General features: G+C 34.9%; 1 protein-coding gene and 1 pseudogene across 2 annotated transcripts in view; both read left to right on the forward strand.

Annotated features, from left to right (window-relative positions):
- On the forward strand, window positions 1-4,878 carry LOC147397832 (putative disease resistance RPP8-like protein 4). Its single transcript, XM_086446836.1, has 2 exons — window positions 1-2,079; window positions 4,632-4,878. Exons 1-2 carry the CDS (start codon window positions 170-172, stop codon window positions 4,633-4,635), a joined length of 1,914 nt encoding a protein of 637 aa, XP_086302962.1. The 5' UTR covers window positions 1-169; the 3' UTR covers window positions 4,636-4,878.
- A 2,239-nt stretch (window positions 4,879-7,117) lies between these two features.
- Window positions 7,118-27,921, forward strand: part of LOC147397833 (transcription initiation factor TFIID subunit 15-like) — a 43,025-nt pseudogene continuing 22,221 nt past the window's right edge. The window contains exons 1-8 of the transcript XR_015179597.1: window positions 7,118-7,600; window positions 11,423-11,699; window positions 11,916-12,003; window positions 12,483-12,665; window positions 12,754-12,835; window positions 12,929-13,003; window positions 14,355-17,004; window positions 17,154-17,384. The product of XR_015179597.1 is annotated as a transcription initiation factor TFIID subunit 15-like (transcript). The remainder of the gene's footprint in view (window positions 7,601-11,422; window positions 11,700-11,915; window positions 12,004-12,482; window positions 12,666-12,753; window positions 12,836-12,928; window positions 13,004-14,354; window positions 17,005-17,153; window positions 17,385-27,921) is intronic.

Here is a 27,921-nt window from a genome sequence, read left to right on the forward strand (position 1 = left end):
AAACAGAGAGAAAGAGAGACGACGGAGACGACCTTGACTCAAATGATGTCTATATATTTCTTATCTCATATGCTATTTAGTTATTTAAACAATCAAGAGCTTCTTGTTTTCTTAAACCTCTAAGAGCTTTGATTTTATTTGTTTTTTCACATAATCAAAGAGAGAATTAATGGAAGAAGTCGTAGCAACCATTTTCCTTCGGAGATTAAATTCACTATTACATGAGGAGTCTGAAATATTTGGTGGCCTAGAAGATGAAATCCTACTTCTCAAGTCCCAACTTTCACATCTAAATTCTCATATCCAACCTTTCCATAGCGAACTCATTCAAATCGGTTACTTCAGTGCCAGGTCCAACATAAGAAGCATCCAATTGAAAGAATCGATTCACAATTGGTTGGTTAGGTTCAAAGAAACCATCCATGACGTTGATGATTGTATCAATCTATTCATCATCCAGATAAATAATAATAGCAAAGATGGGTTGAACGACTCAGATCGAATAGTGGCTACTGCTCTGCTCGGATGTGAATTGAGAATTATCAACGAATGTCTCGTTGAAATTCTGGATGTCAAGTCTCAGCTGGATACTTCAATTGCGTCATTGTCGATCGAACATAGCGTTATTATTAAAGGTGAAAAATCTTTTATAAATAAATTTATTACTTTATCGATAGATCTTAAATCCTGCTTCATTTACTCTTGCTTTTACCTTGGAGATAGGGGTAGAGATAAAGGCAATTTGGTTGAGCAATTGATGGCCGTAGGTGTAATTGAAGAAATTCCAAGAGGAGAGAGAATGGAGGATATTGTCGAAGGCAATATCAACAAGTTAATTGAACTAGGAATGGTTCAAGTTCAAAATGGATATCTGCCCGACTTTCTTCACTGCTCTGTTCCCAACCCATATCGTCACTGTGTTGCAGCAAGAGATGGATATTTGTACATTAAGGATATTCGTCACCTACGTATCTACGACAAAGAAATAGTAGTCAACTTGGAAAATATCCATATCTCATCAATTCGATCTCTAATTATTTCAAATCCTTCGCAAATAAAATTATACAATTGGAAATTGTTGCGGGTGTTAAGTCTCTGTTTTAAACGAAGTAAGAGCATCATAATAGAAGAAGAAGTGGGAAATCTGATAAACCTAAGATATCTAAAATTGACGTTTCATAATTTAGAGAAGCTTCCAGAGAGTATAGGCAATCTTCGAAACCTCCAAACTTTGGATATTGATTGTCGTTCGTTGAAAGAAGTACCAATTTGGAATCTCTTACAATTAAGGCGCCTTAATATACGCGGAAATGGGCAGAAACGAACTTTGGGCCTTATAGGGATAGGACGATTGAAGAACCTCCAGACTTTGAGTGGTTTATACGTCGGTGATGGCATTGCCAGTGAGTTAAGTAACTTAACCCAAATCAGACAACTTGGAATTGCTTATTTAATAGAAGAAGATGCAAGTGAGTTATATGTTTCTATAACGAAGATGACTGGACTTCTCTCCTTATCTCTATCAGCAACAACCTGTGAAGAAGACTATTTTCTCAACGAAGAACATTTCCTACCTTCTTTGGAACCATTCTCACCTCCGCCTCTCCTTCAAAAGCTTCGTCTAGTAGGGTGCTTACAGGAAATGCCTGATTGGTTCAGCTCCATGAAAAACCTCACTCACTTAGTTTTAACGTCTTCTAATCTATTGGAGAACCCAGTTTCTGTCCTTGAGTCTCTTCCTAACTTGAAATTTCTTGAATTTAATGAGGCCTATACAGCAAGGTATATTGGTAGAGAGTTCTGCAGGTCTGGTGGGTTTCCTAGTCTAGAGAGACTCATTATTCAATCCGAATCTCTAATTGAATGGACAGAACTTGAACAAGGATCATTCCCAAGCTTGAAGTTCCTATACTTCTATTGTCCAAGTTTGAGAACTCTCCCCGAAGGTTTGCAATTAATCACCACACTCCAAAAATTGACTATGGTCAATTGTCACGGTGATCTTGCACGGAAGTTAAGTCCTGATGGAGGCCCAGAGAATTATAAGATCAAACACATCCCAAGGATAGAGTTTCATTGGTAAAATTCTTCACTTTTAGATTTTATTTCTTGACAACATATTGATCGATGGTATTAAAAAATGGTTGTTATTTATCAACTTATGAATTGTGGTTACAAGAGCTTTCTTTGTGTTAAATGTATAGAGATGCTGGATGGTCTTGATAGGTCTATAGAAATTTCTCAAATGTGACTACACTTTTAAACTCATTAATGTGGAAAGCCTAAGCATTATGAATTTTTTTTTTCTTTTTTATATTTTAAATTCATTAAAGAGGTCGAGATAAATTAAGAATGTCATCTCGGACTTGGAGGCAATCATGCGAGAAACTCAAATTGAATCATTCGTGATCTAGGATGACTCAACCAATATTTTGAAATCTTGGTGAAGCTTTTGAAAAGTCAACCTAATTAACCAACGTAATTTCATATTTTATATTGTTTTCTAATACTTTAAATGATTGTAATCTATATAAGATATGATTTTGTGGTTGAGCATTTGAGCATCTGTTGAATTGAACCACCTTTTAATAGATAATAATCATTTAAATATACATCTATAAACTTCCACCTTTTAATACATCTATAAACTTCCATTTCGAATTTGAGCATCTGTTGTGCCCCTACAATTAATGCACATGGGTAGGGAGAATTTAGGGTATTTTAGTGTAAAAGCTTACCATTTTAAAATTTAAATATATATTACACAATGAAAAAACAGGGATTGGTAAGTATTTTGGAACGTGCACTGTCCCAATTATTCAACCACTCTAGTAATTCTAAGTAGAAATCTGATTTAACAAACAAACTAGTTAGTAATTCAAAATTAAAGTTAAATCATATAAAAGAAAAATGAGAAAATCATTAAAAGAAGAATGAAGATAAAAAAAATCTGATGATAACAGTGGTCCAATCAGAGAAGAAATCCCATATATATATATATATATATATATATATATATATATATATATATATATAGGGTCCCGTTCAGCAACAAACATTTTGACAAACATTTTGGCAAAACATTTTTCAAAACATGGGTAAGAGGTTTTGGAATGGGCTAATTTTTGGTGAGGATGATCTCTACGGTGAGGAGATCATTATCACCAAAAATCAGCCCATTCCAAAATCTCTAACCCATGTTTTGAAAAATGTTTTGCCAAAATGTTTGTCAAAATGTTTGTTGCTGAACGGGACATATATATATATATATATACACACACACACACACGTGTTTTTGTTTTCTTTTCTATAAGTACCACTAGGGTACATAGAGAGACATGGACTGAATCTCTGACTCCCATATTTTCTTTAATAGTTGAGAAAAAGTCGTGCATTGCCAATAGTGTCTTTATTGGAAAAACATGTTTTAGGAATTAAAATGAACACTATATCGGAAAGAGAACTTTGACATAAGTTGCCCACGTTTTGGGAAATATCTAATAAAAAAATAAATCATGATTTAGAAATAGTAAAAATTGAGGTGCCAATAGAAACTCTCTATCTTCTCTTTTTTGTTTTGTTTGGTTTAGATTTCTATTTGTTAGATATAGTAAAAATTGAGGTGCCAATTGTAAACACTTGCTAAAGTTGAATATGTTATATTTCTTTGTAATGTTGAGGTAATACCTTAAATCAAACTTTTGTAATGTTTGAATGATGCATTCTAATATTCAAGTCCATGCTTCGCGACAAAGGGGATATAATACAAATACCCGTTGGTCCCAGGTAGGTGATTTTGTATGAAATCACATGTTTGGCTTAACATATCTTCTTTGTATTGTTTACAAACACCTATTAAAAGGTACTGAAGGATGAGTTGCATGTGAAAACATTCTGCACATCAGAAAGATGAGTTGCATCAGCCAAATGAACTTCTTCGGATTTGAAATTTCAAATCATATGTTCTCAGGAAACTTGTTTTTTTTCTTTTCCTGATCCATTTGGGTCTTAGAGAAATGGGGACCAAAACAGGATTTTGTGTTCTTGACATTATCAAAATCACATTAATTTTTGAAAAATTGCATCTATATTATTCATAATTGATTCCAAGAGAAATGGACTTAGTGATGAAATTTTAGAAGAAGATTACACCTGCTTAATTGATTCCAAAAGAAATGGATTGATTGGATCATCAATACTCAATGGGGGCGAGTTTTGGTTATGGTCCATTCAAGAGTTGTTTTATCAATTGTACTATTTTGATTGGTTTGCATATCATTGATTGTTTACAAAGAGTTATGGCATGATACATGATACATGGGTTTGATACTTCTTTTCAAGAAAAGATTTGTTGTGCAAATGACTATGAGCTTAGACCTACATATTTGTAGTACATAGATTGTTTTGTCAGTACATGGAGTGTATCATCCCATTTGTTTTAGCTCATAAAGAAAAATATTCATGAATCTTTTGATTCAGTATGAATTCTAAATCTTACAATTTCTCACACTGATTTGATTTTGACAACATTGCTGCACACATGCATGGGGTATTTTTCTCTTGATGTTCATTTCATTGCGTATTTATTCATCTTTATAAAGGATATGTTTAATCTTTTGTTATTGGTGCAGGTGAAGGATAGCCTCGGCTATTGCTTGGGGGGGGGGTGTGGAACGAGAGAAATAACATGGTGTTCAATAGTAAGATTAGAAGCTCTCATGTAGGTTTCTTGGAGAACTTGGGCTTTTTGTACCTTTCGTCAAAACACTACATAGAGTTTGTGGGGATTACTTTTGATGACTTTGTTTTTAGATGTAACTCTTTATGTAATCACTGATGTTGTAGTTTTCTTTTGCTTTGCTGCTATTTGTGAGGCTTCCTCAGCCTCCTTGTACTTTGTTCTTCCTCTTTTCTTCAATATATTATACTTTAAAAAAAAAAAAAAGATAGCCTAAGGAATGACCCCGAATACAAATCTGTCAAGCATGAAGAAAGAGAGATTTTATTTAACGAGTATATATCTGAATTGAGGGTTGTGGAAGAGGAAGCTGAACAACCAACAAAAGCCAAAAGGGACGAGTCGGTAAGCACACATGTTTTGCTATTGAACTGTTCGGAATGGGTTATAAACAAGGTGATGCCGAACTATGCCCGGGTAACCTAAATGTGAAACTTAGGTTCCAAAGTTTGCACAAAACCAATCAATATGATCATATGGTCATGGATCTGCACACTTTAGAGTGATTCCAATGATTTGATGAAGGGATTCATTTTTGGATCATGACAGATATTGGTGTAGATGTTATATGTTGGATCGCTTGAGATTATCTTTGTGAAATTTCTGGCCATGTCAAATGAGGGTCTCAAGTTAATGGTATAATGGACAACCAAACACTTGTGAAATGGCATTAAATGCCCTTCTTTTTTTGTGGTTTCCTACAAAACTGGATTCACACCAAACATTTATTCTCTAGAAGTCTATTACTTCAAATTAAATCTCCTATTTTGGCTAATAATGGTATCAAAATTCAGATTTGTTAATTATTCGGTGGGGGGGATCAATTCGGTTTAGTTCGAAAAAAATTCGGGAAAGTTTCGTGAAAAATTGGCAAAATTTCAGAGATTATACAAAATATGTGTTTGAGTTTCTTGCCAAATCCAAACATCTTCAAACTCTTTAAAAACCTTGTAAAAAATTAAAATTTTGGAGGTGAAGGGTAAAAATGTTCCCATGTTCCCCAATTAATTGAGGAATACTCAATTAATTCATCAATTTTCCGATTTAATCTGTCAATCCCTAATTTGGAGAATTTTGCATTTTTTTTGAAAAATTCGGAGAGTTTTGTGACTATCTAATTGAATCCCAAGTTTCTGGTTTCCTGGTTAGTACCTACTTTGAGTTAATTAAATATAACTTTTGTGCCTGGATATGCCTTTTTTAGGCATCTTGGACTGAATCAAAGCCTAAATTGGGGAAAGATCGCCAAAGGCGTGCTATTAACTCTGAATTAGATCAAGCTGACACAGAAAAGCTCTTTCGAGAGCACATTAAGGCACTTCACAAGGTAATTCCACAACCATTTCATGTCATCTATTAGGATTTCCATATCAGAATTGTTGCTATTACACCATGTTGTTGATCCTGTAATTATTGAAGGTACACGCTCTTTGAATGTCCTAGCTAGGATGGAGGCAATAAGGTTTCAAAGATCTCTATAATTGTAACCTTTTCATGTATCACATGCTCTTCTATTTTGATTTTTTTTGTGGAACAATTTGATGGAAAAAACTTTGAAGTGCCCATCCCGCTTTAAAATTTCGATAGAACCCTCTCGCTTAGATGACGTGTGGTTCTTCAAGGAGGTATCCCAAATATTAACGAAAAATAGGGGTGAAATAAAAATAAAAGAGGTTACGTGTTGTGTTGCTAGGAGGGTTCCTCCAAAATTTTGAAGTTACCAAGCTGCTTCAAAGTCGGACTCCAATTTGATGATTACGATCATTTTAGAAGGGATTACTCTTCGATACTCACACCAACATATAACGAAATGTTATCAATCGTCATCTTTCACATACCATACGGTTATTTTAAGAATAAAGATTTTTTGATGCCCCATCATAGGACCGTAGATTATTTTCCTCGGGATACGGAGAATCATAAATCTTTTTCTTGTGTTGCTCGAGGCAAATAATCTACAGTTCTATGATGACGGCATATGTCAGAGGGGGAACGTCAGAATATCATGACTCTTATTTTAATTTTAATTGGATGATATAGATTTTATGCTTGTTTCATGATGTCCTAATGCTTGTTTCATGATGTCCTAAAGTTTCACACATTTCCCCTATTCCGTCAATTCCTTCAAGAATCTATAATTGCCACTCAGCCAACTTAAATAGACATGCAATTAAGGACATAAATTCAATGCTTGGTTTTTCTTTCAGCGATGTGTACGTGACTTCCAAACTCTATTAGCTGATGTCATAACTGCAAAAGCAGCTACCGAAGTGACACTACGTGAAAATCCCAAATTAGCCTAAAAAAATTTGTTGGGCCTGGTCCGTCGAATTTTAAAACCCAAAATCCGCGGCCTGTGGAACACGTTTTAAAACCCAACTTATATTCTCACTCTCTCACTGTTTCTCTGCCTCTCTGCCTCTCGCATCGATCGATTGCCTCAGTCTCTCTCTCATAGTCATCGATTGCCTCTCACGATCTCTCTCTCTCTCTCACAGTCATCGATCGATCGCCTCTCACGGTCTCTTGCTTTCTCACAGTGGCTCTCTTGATCGATCGACCTCATTTTTTCATTCGCTCTCTCAATCGATCGACCACTCCATTGATCGATTGACCTCTCTATCTCTCTCTCATAGTCTCTTTCTCGATCGATCTGTCTCCCTCGATAGATCTCATCTCCCACTCTATTTGATCGATCGATCTCCTAGATTGTATACCCGTTCTCTCTGTATCTCCTCGCTACCTGTCCCTGATAGCTCAAAGTGACCTATCGATCTCGCTATTTGTCTCTAATAGCTTGAAGGATCAGATTGCTGCGTCACCTCACGCGACAAGCCAAGAATCATTGCGACTTCAGGCTAGGTACTCTCTTTAATCCCTCTTTTCTTTATATATACTATATTAAGGTTTTTTATCCGATCCATTTAGATTTGGATGGAAGATTTAGGTTTTTTATTCGATATATTTCGTATCAATTTCGATACCGATAGATTCCTATATTTTGAAGCATGTAATTTTATTTGAATAAGTAAGAGCAATTTTTTTTATTTAGATGAGTGGTTTTCTGTATAGATGCAGTTTCTTTCTAGAGACATCTGATTTTAAAATGAGAAGGAAAATACGAAGAGAGCATTTTAAAAAAGCAAGGAATAAATAAAAAGTTTGTTGGTTTCATTGAGATTATTGTGTATTTGGAAGGGACAAAAGAATATTTAGAAATGAAGTTGCATTTCAAGCAAATACTGTTAATTGAGTTAAAAACTTCATTGTCTAATTGGTTTTGATGAGGAATTTCTTTGGGCATCATATTTCAAGATTTAATTTGATATTGAACATACTTCTTAAACACAAGAATTGGGATTTAGTGCTTGTTTGCAATGTTGCCACTTTAGAGTTGATGTTTATCAGATCTGTGATGTAGGTTCAAAATAACTTTGAACTTGTTAAATATTTTATCTCAATTATTTAGCACCCTAGATAACTTTATGCCTTTTACTAAATTGGATTAGATCACTCAACACGCCTTTTCTATGAATGTTCTAGTATTTCAATTTGGCTTACTCAACCAAACACAAATCTGTTCTATTAGTATTATGCACCCCAATATAAAATTTGGACTCGAGGACTCTTAACTTGGCTACTTTGTCATTCCGAAACAATGTATAAAAGTAGTATGGACAGGTGATATTCTAAATTCTGAAATAAGCTTCTATAAATTGATTCTTAAATTCCAAATTAGAATCTATAACCGGGATCTAAAATCCAGAATCAACTCCTTTGTCATCAAATCAAGCCACTGTTTAGAATATGTACTCCCATGGTTTTTCCGTGTAAATATGTTTTGATAGGGTTGAGAATGAAATACAATACTGGTGCATCAACAATCACATATCATCTTCTTTCATGCTGGCATGTGCGAAACAATATGGTGTGATTTGATCTAGCATGGCCTGATCTCTATAATCCCTATTAAGCAGTCTTGACTCTTGAGTGTGGCCAATTATGTTTTTTATTTAGGCAATCTGTTTAGCACACATATTGCACTAGTATTGGTTAGACCTTAGTATCTAGGATTCCTCTAATTGTTTGTCGTTTGAGATTGCCATTTATATTGATGGATTCGATACACATATGACACCTAGGCATCTTAGGCATGGTGCCTAGGAATGGGCATGACACGCATATGCTTGTGGCACCTAGGAGCGGCAAAACACATACAATTTGGTTTTAGTTGGAGCTGATATTCTGTAAGAGAGTGATTGAGCAAATAGGATTGACTCATACACTTGGGATCCCTCAAGGATTTCATTTATTAGAGTCTGTCATTCATTTCAGCTTATTATATTTTTTTTTTGGCCGTGTGATTTTCCCATTAAGTGTAAGACCCACCAATGGACTATGAATTGATGACATGTACAAATCTAATGAGTTAGAGAATCCACCATGAATGTGATTTTGTTCATACCATTGACCATGAGGATTTTTATAAATATTTTTTTCCCTCTCTTTTGGTGTTATGTCTTTCTGTTTTTAAACTCCCAATGATTGAACATTACACTAGTTTCAGGCTTGTCTGAAACTCCCAGTGATCGAACATTACACTAGTTTCAGCATTGTTTGTTGAACTTTGTGGAAAATTTAGTGAATATACCAATCTTTGCTGCCTAACAAGTATGGTAGGGTCTCTTAGGAGTGAAATTTATGCTAGATAAAATACACTAGTAACCAATATCTTTCCATCAGCCTCGAGGAACTAATTTATGTAATTGGAAAATTCTGGTTCCCAATGTAAATCTATGATTTCTCTAATTTAAGTTCAACAATTGGGATTAGAGAGTACAATATAATATAAATTAACCTTGATAATTTCATCATCAATATGATCTACATCATAAAAAAGAAGTTTAGATTATGCTAGTATGTAGAAGAGATTAGAGTAAATAGGTAACATGTGATCTAGTTTTCTTCTAAATTCTAATCCTTGTTTTTCCATGATGATGGTAAGGAAAGTGTTTTTCTTATAGAAATACTTATTTTTGTAATACCCATTTCATTGGATGAGTAAGAGTACTCTATTTTTGCTTCTATGATTGCCATTTAATTTGAAAGTACACATTGCTTCCCTTCTTTAGGCACAAAAGCATCGATTGTTCTAACCTATGTAAATGTAAATCATGCATGATAGTTCCATGTTTTAGGGAATAAACTTGCATTAAAATAATAAGCAGTGCTTAAAAGGTCATTCTGGCCATTTAACAAAATAAAAAATAAAAAATAAAAAATCAGGGGACAACATTTTTCAGACCTTAATATTACATTAGAAGGGTTAAAAATTATACCCCTTGCATGGACGGGCATTTTGGACTTTTTCAAAAACCCAGGATGGTTCCCAAATATTAACTTAGCCCAAGAGCATTTTTCACAGCACTTCTCAGAACTGGTTCCCAAACACACATTGTGGTCCACCACTTCTCCAACTCCTCCCAAGCGCACTTCAAAATCAGTTCTGAAGCACTCAAATTAGGGAAAATAATCATGCCTGAACTAAATGGAGATAAGTTTGGACCTTAACATGGAGATTGGTCTCATCTTGAGCCAATGGACTTTGGACCTTGCGATATAAACAATAGTAATGCCAATATTTCAAACAATTTTTGTTTTAGTGCACAAAGAAAGGAAAGATGATCGAGCTTCTTGATCTAAGGTCTCAACAATGGCATGTGCTTAATTGAAGGAAATTGGTCCGATACTCCCTGCAACAATGTCAAATGTTTTGGGCTAATGAAGTTCAAAATCAATAGGATTTTGATTGGTTCTCATTGAAAACGAGAGGCTTGTTATATAACTATGAGTTGTTACATAATCATTTAACTATTGTAGCCACATGATCTAATCCTAGATAATATGATTGGGTCAATGGACTTAATACGATGAAACATAAACTAATAATAGATTTTATAATTTATTAGTAATTAATTTTCATTTCATTTGATTAATTGAATTTCTTTTTTAATGTAAGGTTTACGAGACTCTTAGTAATTAGGATTTTTCAAAATAAAAGATTTCCAACAAATTGTAGCCCGTAGTAATATTTTGGAAGTAAGGTGTGGACATTGATAAGATCCAAAGTATAGGAATGGAAATGGATTCCTAACAGAAGAATCCAATCACTAAGGTTTAAATCCCTTAAATAAATCATAAATTTTTTCTAGTTATTATAGTTGATAAGATTAGTTTGGGATGTATGTCGTGATATGGAGGCAATGTTATCCACCTTCAGCCAAAGCCCAGGAATAAAATCATTGTCATATCTTGAAAAATTGTTCAGGAACATCTCCAGGCCTACCATTTGATGGCCCCATGTATGGGTTCTTATAGTTCGTATCTTGGATGGACGGATGGAGTGATTTAGGGATCTTTGTCAAGCATGTCTTATTTCTGCCCTTCTCCTTCAAACCCATCCTAATTCTCATTTAAATCTACCAATTCTTATCACTTAATCAAGTGTGTCTGCTGATCTGTTGCTTGATGTCACTGTTTACTTGTAATGTGCAACATTTCTTTACAATTTCATGAATGATATCTTGGACATTTGTATTAGATGAACTGTATCAATAGGTAGAGTTGAAGTATCCATATTAAAATTTGTCTTGAAAAATGTTTCTTCTATTTATTCCACGACAGTGGCACTGAAGCTTTAGCCATCTTTCTGCAAAAAACGTTTGGAGTTGACATCACAACTTCAGACTTCAATGACGAGGAAGTTGAAGAGAACATAGCCCATAATTGTAGGGTTAATGGAATATTACCCATGTTGCCACATATCCGACGTGTGTTTTCCTTCTATCAGACACTTGTGCGCCTCTTCGACACAATCCACATTGACAATATGAAGATTCTAAGGGCATTGTTTTACACTAAAGACAATCTTCCACTCTTTGATGGTTCAAACAAAAGAAAGGTCTAACTCTGAACCCTAATTCCTTTTGACTCATATTAACTCTTCATTTTAGTAAAGATCAATCTAAACCCACCATTTTAATCATTCCACATATAGACTAGCAATTGAGTTGAACAGGGATCATGGTCCAATTGATCTAGTCACTATTAGTGATATTTGTACAAGAAGAAGCATTCTAATCTAATTATTCTAACTGAAATTTGAGAAACACCCAAGTGTTTCAGATTTACAATATCATTGAGGCAATGACAAGAAGACTATCGTCGCAATTTTGCAAGAGTACAACAATTGTGTTTCAATCTTGGTGAGTTAGTTTCATCTCCTTTTTATATTGGATGATTGTAGTCGATCAATTTAGAATATTCTTTGATCATCCTTACTATGAAACCAATAGGTACATTAAGCAATCCTTTTACTTACAATTAAACAAAAAAATTCAATCTAGTATACAAACGATCATTTTTTTTTCCTTTTCAATTTTGATTCTTTTTAGTTTTGGTTCCAATAATAAAATAAATGGAACAAGAATTGCAATGGCCAAGAATCATGGGTACCCATCAATTCTGATCCTCAAGAATCAGAATGAGAAGAAAAATAAAATAAAAAACACTTCCAATTCGAATGGCCCTAACTCTTATAGCATTATTAAACCTTTTGAACATGTCTTCCTCAACTACCGACAATGGTTACGACTGTATTTATGTAATATTTCAATGACACCATCATTTTTGGCCTACATAAGCTAATTGTTCTTTTCCTTCTCGTCTTTTTTCAATGTGTCAGCTTGGTGCAAATGCTATATTGGCAGTATCGCTTGCTCTCTGTAAAGTAGGAGCAGGTGTGAATAAGATCCCTCTTTACAAGCACATTGCCAATCTTGCCGGTAACAAAAGCTTAGTGTTGCCTGTACCTGCGTTCAATGTCATCAATGGAGGTTCTCATGCGGGCAATAAGCTGGCAATGCAAGTAATACTCAGATCAGCAATGTGCCATGAGCAGTTATACCTTTTTGTTGTAGGACTTTGTTCTAATTAGTGCATTCTTTTTCTTGTAGGAATTTATGATTCTGCCTGTTGGGGCATCTTCCTTCAAGGAAGCCATGAAGATGGGTATAGAAGTATAATCATCATTTAAAGGCAAGCTTTTCCCTTTCTTTTAAAGAACACAAATTTACAACACAATAATTATCTTCAGCATTCATCACAATTGTCTCCATTTTGCTTTCTCAGTCTGTGATTAAGAAGAAGTATGGGCAAGATGCAACTAATGTTGGTGATGAAGGTAGCTTTGCTCCTAACATTTAGGTCAGCCACTGCTTTAATCATTTGTTCCCTTTTTTTGCAAGGATTTTCATTTTGAGAAACTTGGACGACAATTTCTGTTTATTTTTTGAAGATGCCATTAGACACAACAACTAATTCACTCTTTTTTTATTAAATTCAACCCTATATAAGCCCTTTACAGCTATCCAACAAAAGATAAACCGTTCCACCATTAAACACAGATTATAAGCAATGTATCAAATTGAAACTCCAATTCTAGAGACTATTATATAAACCATACAAGCAAATCAAAATTACTAAATATGCCGCAAAACAACTCTATTAATAACCAAAGCATGAATCAAAGTTCCACCTCAATGACAAAGGATAATTCAAATAAGATGTCTTAGCAACCATCTTATGCTTTTTCATTTTGTAAATTTAGATTTGTATTTGTAAGTGTTTGTATTAGCAGCAGCATACTTATTTCAATCGAAGCCTTATCACAAATACTTGTCTGTATATGGTTGAGAATGAGGGGTTACAATAAGATGATGGCCATTGTTAAGGCTTGAGTTATTTTTATATGTTCTGTTTGTAGTAACTGGGTTCCCTCCCTGCTAGGGGTGTAGACCAAAAGATAAAAATCTATTAGATGAAGTCCTCATTTATGACAAACATTGGATCCTCTCTAAGTATCCTAACTGATGGCATGTCCACGTTGAAGGTCTTCTCTAATATTTTTGTAAATCAGAAATACCCTCTTGTATTTTGAGATTGATGACATGCCTCCCTTGACTTATGACTTCTCTTTGAGACTACCATAAATGACCTAAATGCCATCATTTTCAACGTCTAGCTGATTTTCTCCCCAAGACACAGTCATCCACTACGTGAAAATGAATTTAGTGAGATGTGGAGGATCTGAAGTTTCATCTTTATCAATTTATTCAATGGTATGCTTGTACTTCTATTTTGTTTCAAAAGTTTTTTGAGATTATATTTTTCTTTTTGATAGTATAAGATTCATTAAACCAAAGCAGAGAGAGAAATGAGCTCAAGGATACCTTAAATGCCAAAGATCTTTACTCGCTTTACTTGCAACCTCCCACCCGAAGATAACACCCTTAAAAAGAGTTCCTTGAAGTCATTAAAAGAAATTACACCATAAGAAAATGAGGCTTTCGGTTTAAGGAAATTTTGCACTTTTTCTCACATAGACCTCTTACTGTTTAATCTTGAGTGTCAACATGATTCACCTTGAACATACATGGATTAAGGAAAAAACTATGCTTTGAATCTCACTTGAGAAACTAATTATGAGTTATGACTAGCATCCCCAAACTTTGTATCTTCATCATTTGATATACATCTCATTTCATTCTACTTGTAGAACATACTATGGAATGATGATGTGAAGGAAAGAATGCAGCGGCGAATAGAACCATGGATTCGAAGGAAATTGCAGGCTATCCTTGAGGACTCGGATCCATCGGTTATTGTTCACCTAGCCACATCACTCTATACATTAAGTCATGAAGAAAAGGTCAAGTCCCAATCAGAGCACTTTGTTGTTGAAGATAAATTCTTCGAACAGTTGAGACCTTTCTTGCATGATTGGACTGAGGTATGGTACATGTATATTCTATTTTCTTGAATTTTTTTTGTTAAATTTACTCATGCTGAAATTAATTATTGTTGATTTTTCACTTGCATTCGTAATATTATCTGACAATTACTCCATTCCATCATGAATTTTAAGTTTCCATTTCTCAGTTGCTCGCAGTAATTGTCTATGCACAACTCATTCCAACTTGTTGCACATCGTGAAACTGCTTTCAAATGGAAGTTTACCTACTTTTAAAGAGAGAAATAAATACCCAAAAAAACATTTTAAACTACATTTTAAGTTAGTTATCCCCCAAGAATTGGGCTTGAATCGTTTGAAATGAGACAAAGCCGATAGTCGTGATTGACCAAACGTCAATCTACCCACTAGATTAGGAATGTTTAACTATATTGGGAAAATGATTATTTGTCGAGTAGTCAGGCAAGTTGACTCATTAGTCATCGGGCAATTTTACTCATGAGTCTTCAAGAGATCATATTTTTACTCATTCTTGAGTCTTCAACTGTTAATCTCACAAACACTACAACTCCTTCACCTAACGATGATTCACATTCTCTCGATCAATTTTCCATGTTTTTTAGGCAGCCTTATCATGGGGACTTAACCCAAAGCACAGTTTGATTGGAACCCGTCTCACGATAGAGCGTCTATGGTTTTCAATGCGACACATAGGAACTTGTTTGTAACAACCCCTTATGACATAAAAAATGAGGTCACTTTACCTTGAAGGATACAACTATTCTGTTTTCGATTTAATGAGATACGATACAGTTCAAATATGGGTAATTCATGGTTGTTAAATAACATTCTATAACATATTTTGATGGCTTGATGTTTTAACATATAGTCTGTTTGAAGTCTTTCATATTCTGGATATTGTTGATAGATACATGGTGAGTTGGCACGAGGAAGAATACTGCATGGGAACTCACCTTCGGAGCTCATTGAACGATTCATTGAGACCATTGGGAGACTTCCCGAGCTTCCCAAGTGGATAATCTCCGGTGTTGTGATTGGAATGCAAAGTGGAACAGAATCTGTACACCGTGTTTTTAAGCAATTATGTGACGTAATTTCATTTCTAAGTGCTAATTGCTTCAATTAGAGCTTGTTTAGTAATGGAATTTCAATATATAATATGAATTTTGAGTTTAATTTAATTTGGAGCTTGTTTTAAGATTTTTGTTTTGTTTTTTATATTTTTCTAATTTTTTTATTACTATTTCGTTTTTTGTGATTGGTAAATTAAAGGATCACCCTATTGTTTCTTAAACCTCCATATTCGACGGTCATATTCTATGGTTTTTTTTGTTTTTTTTTTAAGCTCATTCTCTAATAATTTGATAGTTTAGGGCCGTAAAAAAAAAAATTCTACAAGAAAATATTTGAAGGGCATATTTGACAGGATGGTCCGTCAAATTTCTCAAAATTTGACGGGCTATGACCGTCAAATATGGGCTTTTTTCACATAGTGTGACTGAAGATGGGAAGACCATTCTTACTTCTCGGTCGACTGCTAAACGCCTTCTAAAGTCTGATCCTAGATATTCGAAGATGCCAAGAAAAGATAGAGAATCCCTATGGCGTCAACATGCGGAGGAGCTGCAGCGAAAGAAAAAGTTGGCATCTCATACAACGGAAGACTAGCTTAATGCAGAAACAATAGGTAGAAGCTCACTTGATTCTGGAAGGTCACCAATAGTTTCAAGGAAAACTCATGGCCGAGATGGCTTACAATGTAAGAAACTTTACATTTCAATTGTTTTTTGAATTTGTTATTTGCTTAATTGGATTTCAGGGTCCGTCTATGAATTCAATGCCTAAATTTGGGGTTTTCGCCCTTGTGTTGACAATACTTGAGTGCAAGGGCCTAGAGTTTCAGGTGATTGATTTTTCATTTCTAGGATAAGTCCCATTTTCATGTCCAAGACATACATGTATTGATTTTTCATTTGCAATGTCGCATAAAATGTTAGCTCAGTTTAAATATTGGTCTAATCAATTTTTGTAACTTTTTTCATTTTAGATCATCTGTCCTCGTACATTTTGTTGCTTTTGCAGGATGTATTGTTGTACAATTTTTTTGGCACATCTCCTCTGAAAAATCAATGGAGAGTAATCTATGTTTATATGAAGGAGCAAGACATGCTTGACTCCACTGCACCAAGTTTCACAGAACTTGGTAAGGCCAAACACAACATCCTTTGTGATGAAATTAAGCAATCCGAACGTTGCTATAAAACGTACAAGGCAAAGGTTATGGATTTGTGAGAATATAGAAGATTTTTCGAAGCCTATATTTGACTATTGGAAGAAGTTGTGCCTTGTCCAAGTTAGATTACTTGATGACTCACTTGCACAGGCGATGCAAGTTGCTAGCAGCAAAGAGGATTGGAGTTCACGTGGTATCAAGGTTTGAACTGGGATGTTTGAGTTTTCTCTTCTTTCTTTTTTCATATTTGTTTTTTTTCCTTATTGTTCGACTTCATCACTTGTTCTAATATTTGGTTGAGAAGTTCTGAGTCATTCCTTGCTTCTCTTACATATTTAACATCCTCGCAGTTATTTAACAAGGGTAACTTTGAGATGGAGACTCAAAGAGCTGGAGACTTGTACAGGGAGAAATGGGCACGGGCTGCTGGCCTTCGAGCTTTTCGGGTGAACGTATGTGTGGTTCAAATCTTGAATTGGCTCGTATTGCCCTTATGGAAGCTTCCACAATTTTTGAAACAATTGGCAGTGCTGAGATAGCTGCCCAATGTTTTATTGAGTTAGAGGAATATAAAAGGGCAGGTTTGGACTATTTCTCTCGACATTTTTAAGGAATACATATATATATATATATATTAGATTTTTCATTGTATTATATCTTGTCTCTGAAATTTTTGGGTGGGTTTTGTGATCTTATGTATGCGATCTTTCTATGAAATATTTTCTGTTATCTTTCTGAAGTAGCAAACCTTCAGTTGGGTTTGTCAACTTGGAGATTCACAATATCATTTACGTTGTTTTTTTTTTTTTTTTTTCTGAAGTCCTTTAGTAGCTACTCTTGTTTTTCATGTCTTAAGATAGAGTTCACTCAGTGCCCAAGTTTGCATTTCATTTTTAAGAAACAAGTGTCCTTCCTGATTGCGTTGTAGTCCTCTTTGTACTAATGATTGAGAACCAACGTTTTGGAGGGACTTTCTTCTAGTAAGTGTTTGAGCATGTGAGACACTATCATGTATTGGACCCGTCTTTGATGTGTTACTGCCTTCCATTAAATCTTACCACTACAAGGTTTTCGTTTAGATTATTAATATGCAAACCATAGACAAACAATGAGAACACAGAACACTACAGCGTGCACACGAATCAGACAGACTTGCATTTGATTATGTTGGAGAACTCTCACCATTTGCAAATTGAGAAATTACTTAAAAAATACCTAAAATTGTAGGATTTTACAACCATCTCATCAGTAGGATTTTTGGCAATGACATCTCTGAGACGGGTTCTCCTAATTTTGAGTCCTCAAACGCATTGCCCACGACATGAAAGGGAGTGCAGATACAACCGTTGATATGGTTGGAAGAAGTAAAGAATTAAAAGAAATGGAGCAAGCTTTTGTGAAGAGAGGTGCACTTCACTATCATGAGTTGAAAGATACCTCAACTATGATGAAGTTTGTTATGGCCTTCCATTCTATGGATTCCATACGTACTTTCTTAAGAACTCGGAATTATCTTGACGACCTCATGTTGTTGGAGAAAGAATCGGGGAGTTTTGTCAAAGCGGCCAGCATTGCAATGCTGAAAGGTGATCTTCTTCTTGAGGCTGATTTTCTAGGAAAGGGTGGGTGTTGAGAAGATGCATGTAGTCGGATTCTATTTTATGTTCTTGGGAACTCTCTTTGGGCAACCAAAAGCAAGTGTTGGCCTTTGAAGCAATTTACAATGAAGAAAGAACTTCTTACAAAAGCCAAGATGATTGCTAAAGACATGTCAGATGTCTTCTACGAGTCAGTTTGACCCCAACCTATGCATATCAAAATTACTAAAATACTCCTTATAAAAATTAAATTAAAAAAATATCCCTCAATACTTATTGCCATAACATGCGTATGTATTCACAAAAATGCATCCCATCCTAACATTTACTTGTATATGAAATTACTAAATAACCCTCATTATTTTATTACCAAAATATCTCTCATCATAGAGTATATTTGTAAATTCATATGCATGTTATTGTAATAAATACTGAAGGTATATTTATAATTTGAATAATTTATTTGATGATAAGTATTTTTTTAATTCCAATATGCAAGTTAGTATACCATTTGATAGATATTTTTGTAAATTCATTTTTATGTTGAGATATCAAGTATTGAGGGTATATTTGTAATTTGAATAATTTCTTTGATGAGGTTGAATAAGTTAAAATTGTTTTCATGCTTTATTTTAACAAGAAATCACATCACACATTTGTATTGAAAATATCAACCAACTGGTGAAAAAAAAAAAAGGGGATTTGCAAGAGATTTCCAAATGGTTACCAAGCAATAGTAAATTTGTCATCACAAACCATTTGTAGTGTACCAAGTCTCGGATAGTGTCAAATATAGATTTATTGATCACTTCTATTCCAATAATTTTGGTTCCAAGCACAGTATAAGTTCAGTAATTAAACCAAATCATGGACATTAACCAATAAATAGCATCAATTAAAGGGAGATCAAGAAGAACAAAGTTTTATTAGTATACTTCAGGGCAAAAAGTGCACTTAACGCGTGAGGCGTACGCCTGAGTAAAGTAAGACACAATAAAATTATAAAAATTAAAATAGTGAAAAGTGAGTTCTAAATATTTTATACTTATAACATGTATAAACGTGAATTTTTAGAAATAAGTTAAAGTATTCAACACTTTAAGAAGAAGAACAATTAGTAAAAGATAAAGTAGAGAGGCATAAGGAGAATAAAAGGTAGGGAAGAAAAAAAAGCGTAAAAGTAGGTCAACAACATGTTTTGTTGTTGCTACGGCAGAACAACTATGTCTACCAATGAGTGGGTTCTGGTTAGGCTTGGTTGAAAACTAGCCAAACCCTAAAAAAGCAGGCTCAAACTTACACTAGGTCGATATTCTTATCAGGCCTAAGTCAACTAAATCCTAGGGGGCTTGTGCTGAGTAAAAATCATCAAATGTAAATGCAATATTTTTAATGGTAAAAAATTAAAATTTTCAAATAAATTTTATTTTGTATGTAAAAATATGGAAAATGCTGAAATGACAAAAAGCATTTACTGTGATTCTCACAAGTCTGACGTGGGATGTGCACATAACCATAGATGTGTTTCCTTGCGATATGAGTAAAAATCATCTATGCTTATGTATGCATGTCCACGTCAAAATTGTAAGAATCACAGTAAATACTGTCACCCCAGCACGACCCTAAAAATATACAATCAAATATGAAATTAGTGTCTTAATTAAATATATTAATTCATTTTAGTGAGGGGCACGCCTGATGCGCCTCACGTGTATTAAGGCGCCTTCCTCCCCACCTTGACTGCATTGAGCTTTATTTGTATTTATTTCCCGTGTTTAACTGCAATACAGATTCAATAGCATCTCTTCAAAATTAAAGAGGAAAAAATGCAGAAAGTCTACCAAAATGAAGCAGAAAAATGTTTCAAATTCAATTATCTGCATTTGTCTCAAAGAATATTGTTTCAATAGTGGATTCTGTGAGAATCCTTCCACCTTAAGTCTGATTGGAGGATAGATCTCTTTACACTTCGTGAATCACTCATTCACCTCATTGATCAGATCGAGTAAGCGAAAAATCGCACCTTGGCAGAAAAACAGCCGATAATCCTCAAGATCTTCATTGAAAAGATCTTGATAAATCTTCATTGCTTCATCAATGTACTTCTGTAGAAGATGAATCGGAGCGATGACCAACCGAACATCTCAAGCTTCTTTCTCCTTTTGTTCTTCGTAAGCGAGTTTTAGGGTTTAGTCAAGCTGATAGAGCGCAATTTGGCTTTCTCCGCATGTTTCCATGATCGAGGATTTCTGTAAGAGAGCTTCATAATTGAGAGGATTTATAGCCAAAATCACTTCCAAAACCTTTTTAACTTCTGATCTTCCCATCGATTCAACTGAAATCACGCGATTCAAGATCTCCAAAGCTTCTTCATCTTCTCGATCTTCGATCTTTCGTTTCAATTGAGATTTCAAGGCATCGATTAACTTAGAATCCGACTCCATTAACACCGACTGTGGAGATTCTTTGTTCTTTTATCTCTCTCTTCTACTTCAACTATGGAAATCGGATTTTCAGTTCTCACAGGAAAAACACAGAATTTCCCGATCATCAATGATGTTGCTGTTAGAATCAGAGCTCCAGTCGTGTTCTTGATCTTTCGAATTACTGTATTTTCTTTTCAACTTTCAGATTGAAACTGGAAGAAATCAGAACTCCAACCCTAGATTGAGAATTCAAGGGGAAATGTGATCAGGATTTCTCAGGCAACTCATCAGTCGTCCCAGTATATGAGCTTATCAGGCAAGATATTCAATGTTTTGAACGATTCAACTCATCTTAGACATATATGACATGAAATCTCCAATGTTGAATACGTCAAATTGTGAGTGTGGATCCCCCTCATTTGGGACTCTTGTTTTTTTTCTTTTTTTTCTCTACCTAGTAGTGCATTCTGTTCTTCTTTAAACGCGGTTTATAAAAGTCTAATTGGATTTGGAAAGAAAATGCAATTAGAAGCCTAGTATTATATTAGATGAAACTATGTAGAAAATGATTTGAAGTTTATTTATTTGCAAACCGAGGAAATCTGTGATCGATGCTCTTTACAAATAGATGACACACTGGCCAGAAGGTTAAGTGCAGGATTGTCGTCCACACTGAATGAGTCTCAAACTGCTGCAATACTAAGTTCGATTTCAACTGTTAAACTCATTGGTATTGTATCCCCATACGCTGCTCAAGTTTCTATAATTCAAGAGAAACTGAGACAGAAGTACGAGAAACTCAAGGAGTTCTCTGTAAGGGTGAAATCCATTGATGGGTTCCAAGGTGGTGAGGAAGACATTGTAATAATCTTTACTGTTCGATCTAATTTTAGAGGATCAATTGGGTTCCTGTCGATTCGTCAGCTCACTAACGTTGCTTTGACAAGGGCTAAGTATGGATTGTGTGCTTCTTAAATAGATATTTGCCAAGCTGATTACGTAGTTGTCTCTATTTACTTCAATATTGGATTCTTGGCTTTGCAGGCACCGTCTTTGGATTTTGGGAAATGGAACAGCTCTTGTTAACAGTGTGTCTGTTTGGGCAGCATTAGTCCGTGATGCTAAGGATCGTCATTGTTTCTTTAACTCAGAAGAAGATAAGGACCTCGCCAAAGAAATATTAAATGTCAAGAAAGAGCTCGATCAGTTGGATGATTTGCTAAAGGGGGGTAGCATACTTTTCAAAAGTGCAAAGTGGAAGGTAATTTTGTCTTCAATAGTGGAAGATTTGTTCTAAACGTTTTCCACAATTTATTGTATTTTTCTTTTATATAGGTTTTCAAATTGTCTTCTATTTTATTCCAATATTCCCAGGTTATTTTCAGCGACAACTTTAGGAAATCATTTGGAATTTTGAAGTCAATGGAGACAACGAAGTTAGTTCTTATTTTTGTTTTGATAAGTATAAAGATTTTGAAAATACCAAAAGAGAAGAAGAGTACAAAGGAGGCCGAGATAGCTCCCAAACAAAAGAAAGCACAGAAAAGGAGAAAAGCAAAACAAAAGAACAAACAAAAGCAAAACTAAGAGTTACAAAAAACCTTATTGACAAATGCCAAAAGAAAACCTTATATAGTCTTTCATGTAAAGGCATAACTGAACTTGTAATCCAATTTCATACAGGTCAGAGAAATCTCCTTCCATATTCAGCCTAAAGTTGGTATGACACAACCACACTTCAAGCCTCAGATGACTATCTTCTATACCACAAAGGTTAAAATGTGCTTTGGCGGTTCTTATATGTTACAAACATGCATGCACACCCAACACACACCCCATATGGAGGACTGATATGGCCAACTCAGACCATATCCATCCAATAGACATCAATCTGTCATGCCTAACTACCTAGTTTTTATTTTTTTTTTTAACAAAACCCATGTTTACAGCAGGGGGGAGGCAAGAAATAATTGGCAGGTTTCATAGATGTTTTTACAAACTCTCGTAGCATTTTTTGCTAGGCGTACGTGTGACAGTAGGGTTTTGATCCAGGTTTGTGCTATGACCACACAACTCCATTAGATTTTGTAAAATTCTTTACAGGATAAAAGTAGAAAGAATTATACATCTTTATGCCACATGGGTAGTGTTACCTGATTGACACTAATGCTTGTTTCATTCTTTATTTTAACTTTTTTATTAAAAAAAAAAGGTTGATGTGTTCCACCCTCGGTGCCTTCTTTATTAAGTTGTTGAACACAACCATACTTGTTTGATAGTATCCCCTCTTATAAATCTACATATATTTATTAAGTTATTGTAGAGTTCTGTGATATATGAAATGTTCTCTTTTACATCTCATATTTCTTTCCTTATTTTTGTTTAAAAAAATTATTATTTACAATAACTAAAGCACTATATTATAATAGAAATATGTAGACTCTTTTTTTAATCTATATTTGGGGGTGTTTTGGGCTTCTCAATGGCAATGTTAAACATTTCATACCTATGTTGAACACCGACGCATGTTTTCGTGTCTTTGTAACACATAAACACTCAAGATGGACCTGTTTCGTCCTAAATCTATTCAATCCACATTCTTTTTATCTCCCCCTTGACCTATTACAACCATCAGCTTGCATGTTCCTTCTAACTGGGGCTGTAACGGCTTCATTGCACATAAAAAAACCATCTCAATCGGCTTAGTTTATTACCAATTGGACCTACTCCTACATTTTCTTAAATGTGTTAATTTTTAATTGTATCTTTCCTAATTTTTCCACTCAACATCGTCATCTTTGTGATGCTAAATCATGCACATGTTTCTTTGTTATCAAGTTTCTTCTCTATAGAGCCTAGTTAGTCTTACCATCATCCTATAAAAAAATTCTTTTAGTTTGATTGAGATGCATCGTTCAAATAGTATTCCACAAGCAATACTATTTGAATTAACCGATTTGTAGGACTTGTCAAATAATGTCTTCTTACCACTCTGATTCATGCCATTTAAATCACACCAACACAAACCACCAATGTCTTGTTCTAGCCATCCACAAGACCAAAATGTCTCAGCTGTGGCATTAGAAGGTGAAACAATGATTTTAAACTTCTTGACCGAATGTGGTATGCCTTAACGAAGTTGTTAAACTTATGTATAATTTCTGGTCATTTGATTCAGTAATGGCCAAATTTCTATGCAATTTTTATCCAAGTCAGAAAGTGACCAATAGGTGACTTGGATATTGTTGAAGTGATGTTCAATGAGTTCTTTGTTAGGTCTAAGTTTCATTAAATTGATATGTTGAACTGTATTTTAAGTGGATCCCAGATTATTGACTAAGGCCTTAATGATGGCCGTTGCTATAGGCTAATACAACCGTCGCTATATGTGGTACAGACGTTCAGGTTCTTGTCGCCACGCGTTGCTGATTCCCTCATTGGTAATAGCTTTAGAGACGACCATATCAACAAGCCGTCGCTATATTCCTATTTTCTGAAAAATGTTCTGCATATGAAAAATAATTTAGTGGAGAAAATGTATTTTTTTGCTGCTTGTTTACACATTTACTGACAAACTTTACTGCTGTCGGTATATGCTATTTTCTTAATAAAAATAAATAAATAAATATATATATATATATATATATATATATATATATATATATATATATATATATATATATATATATATATATATATATATATATAGGATCGGTTCCGTAGACCCCCATTACGACTCACATTGCGACACAGTGTTTTGTCTTATATGGGCAAAAATGTTTGGAATAGGCTGATTTTTTGAGGATGATCTCTATGGTGAGGAGATCATCCTTGCCAAAAATCAGCTCATTATGAAACTTCTAACCCCATGTTTACAAGTTGAAAAATTTTAAACCGTCCAATTTTTGTAAATCAATTTTGATGGGGTTAGAAATTTTGGAATGGGATGATTTTTTGCAAGGATGATCCCCTCATCACAGAGATCATTCTCACAAAAAATCAGCCCATTCCAAACATTTTTGCCCATAGAAGACAAACACTGTGTCGCAATGTGAGTCGTAATGGGGTCGTAGGAACCTCACCCACATATATGTATATATATATATATAGAGGGTGGCATTCAAGGGTCAACTTTTTGGCAAAACATTTTTCAAAACATGAGTTAGAGGTTTTGGAATGGGCTGATTTTTGGTGAGGATGATCTCCTCACCGTAGAGATCATCCTCACCAAAAATCAGTCCATTCCAAAACTTGTAACCCATGTTTACAAGTTGAAAAATCGTGGACCGTCCATTTTTTGTAAACTGTTTTTGATGGGTTTAGAAGTTTTGGAATGGGCTGATTTTTGGTGATGATGATCTCCTTACCGTAGAGATCATCCTCACCAAAAATCAGCCCATTCCAAAACCTCTAAGTCATGTTTTGAAAAATGTTTTGCCAAAAAGGTTGGCCATTGAACGCCCCCCTATATATATTGGCCATTGAACGCCCCCCTATATATATATATATATATATATATATATATATATATATATATATATATATAGGGGGGCGTTCAATGGCCAACCTTTTTGGCAAAACATTTTTCAAAACATGACTTAGAGGTTTTGGAATGGGCTGATTTTTGGTGAGGATGATCTCTACGGTGAGATCATCATCACCAAAAATCAGCCCATTCCAAAACTTCTAAACCCATCAAAAACAGTTTACAAAAAATGGACGGTCCACGATTTTTCAACTTGTAAACATGGGTTACAAGTTTTGGAATGGACTGATTTTTGGTGAGGATGATCTCTACGGTGAGGAGATCATCCTCACCAAAAATCAGCCCATTCCAAAACTTCTAACCCATCAAAAATGGACGGTTCACGGTTTTTCAACTTGTAAACATGGGGCTACAAGTTTTGGAATGGGCTGATTTTTGGTGAGGATGATCTCCTCACCGTAGAGATCATCCTCACCAAAAATCAGCCCATTCCAAAACCTCTAACCCATGTTTTGAAAAATGTTTTGCCAAAATGTTTGTTGTTGAAAGGGATATATATATATATATATATGGGTCAGGTTCAAGGGCCATATGAGAAAACTTTCGACGGTAAATAAAATTTTAAAATATGGGTTAGAAATTTTGGATTGAGCTGATTTTTTGTGAGGATGATCTCTATGATGGAAAGATCATCCAAAAAAAAAAAAAAATCAGCCCAATCTGAAACTTCTAACCCCATTAAAAGTGATTTAGAATGTGGATCGTCGATTTTTTACCAATTTTTATCACAAATTTGTAAATCACTTTTGATGGATTTAGAAGTTTCTGATTGAGCTGATTTTTTTTGTGAGGATGATCTTCTCATCATAGTGACCATCCTTGCAAAAAATCAGCTCAATCCAAAACCTCTAACCCTTACTTTGAAAAACGAAAGTTTTCTCATGTGTTTTCTCATATGGCCCTTGAACCTGACCCATATATATATAGAGGGAGCGGTTCAGCAGCCCCTTATGGTGCCACACATGGTGCCATGCTTTTTTTGTAAATTACTTTTGATGGGGTTACAAGTTTTGGAATAGGCTGATTTTTTGTGAGGATGATCTCTACGGTGAAGAGATCATCCTCACCAAAAATCAGCTCATTTTGAAACTTCTAACCCAAGTTTACAAGTTGAAGAATCGTGAACCATCCAATTTTTGTAAATCACTTTTGATGGGGTTAGAATTTTTGGAATAGGCTGATTTTTGGTGAGGATGATCTCATCATCGTAGAGATCATCCTCACAAAAAATCAGCTCAGTCCAAAGCTTGTAACCCATGTTTTGAAAAATGCATGGCACCATGTGGGGCACCATAATGGGGCTGCTGAACCGCTCCCATATATATATATATTATTTTTTTTATAAGTAGATTTGTACTAGAAAAGAGGAAAAGAAATGGCAACTGCCTCATGTTCCAAGACGAATCCCCATGAAGCATTGTTTTAGAAGAAATGGAAAAGACCCCAAGGAGTTACAAACCCTGTTTTCTGTTTTAGAAATGGATTCATTTGCAAGCACATACTAGGCTAAACAATGGTCTCCTGATAATCCACCAAGGGAGAATGGTACCATTCAGGCTGTCTACTAGGAGTGTTGAATCCATCCGGCCAAAGACCCTCACCCCAACAAGATTGAAAGTCTATAATGCCTTTAACGAGGCTAAACACTCGGTCATGTTGTTGGTTGAACTACCAATAACCCGCACACACAGATTCACCCTTGTCATTTCTCAGGATAGCACCCCCAGCCGCACTACCTTGATTGAAATAAGACCCATAGCCAAAACATTGCCTTCTCGATCTTCTAGTAGAGAGATGGTCCAGTCTCCTAGTCATAACCAACGAGAAGAATGTTGACAAAGTATGGATTCTGATAACATAGTAGAGACAAAGATTAACAATGATTTAATCAGAACTAGTCAAGAGGGTCAAGTGTTCTGTGGCCAATAGGGCCAAGTGCAAGTGTGCTCATAAAAAGATTCAATCCACAACAACTTTGAGAAGCAAAGTGGAAAATGAGTCCAAAGGCATTTGCAATTTCATTGAGTGAGAGTTCCCATGTGTGCGACACCATTAGGAATCATTTTCTTATGATGTGTCATCAGGTTACTTAGTAGAATGAATGAGGGTGATCATGTGTGGCCTTGTCATCTGTGACCAATTAGGAAGAATGCTTGTGATCATCGTGTTCAAGCCCATATGTCCTCGACAGTTGAGCATGAGAGCATGACCAATCAAGACTTACAAAACCTCAACGATAAATAAACAATAAAAGAAGAAACATAGGAGTTTTCAAATTTAATCTATTAAAACAAAAACAACACTAAGAGTGAAGCAACTCTAACTTGAAAGTCATCGCACCATTTTATGAATAAAAGAAGAAACAGAGGAGTTCTGAGTTTTTTAGTTCAAGGGTACCTATGTTTAGACAGACAACATCTACATGAATGAAGTCTGGGATTTCTTGGAGAAAGTGAAGCATGGCGGGTGATACACCCACGCTAACAATGTATTGGCCATCAGATCCATTGATACGAAGTTTGTGATGCATTGGATCAATGGTGATCAT

This window comes from Akebia trifoliata, chromosome 7 (genome assembly GCF_017979445.1).
Source record: "Akebia trifoliata isolate Shusen 1 chromosome 7, ASM1797944v1, whole genome shotgun sequence".
Taxonomy (NCBI): domain Eukaryota; kingdom Viridiplantae; phylum Streptophyta; class Magnoliopsida; order Ranunculales; family Lardizabalaceae; genus Akebia; species Akebia trifoliata.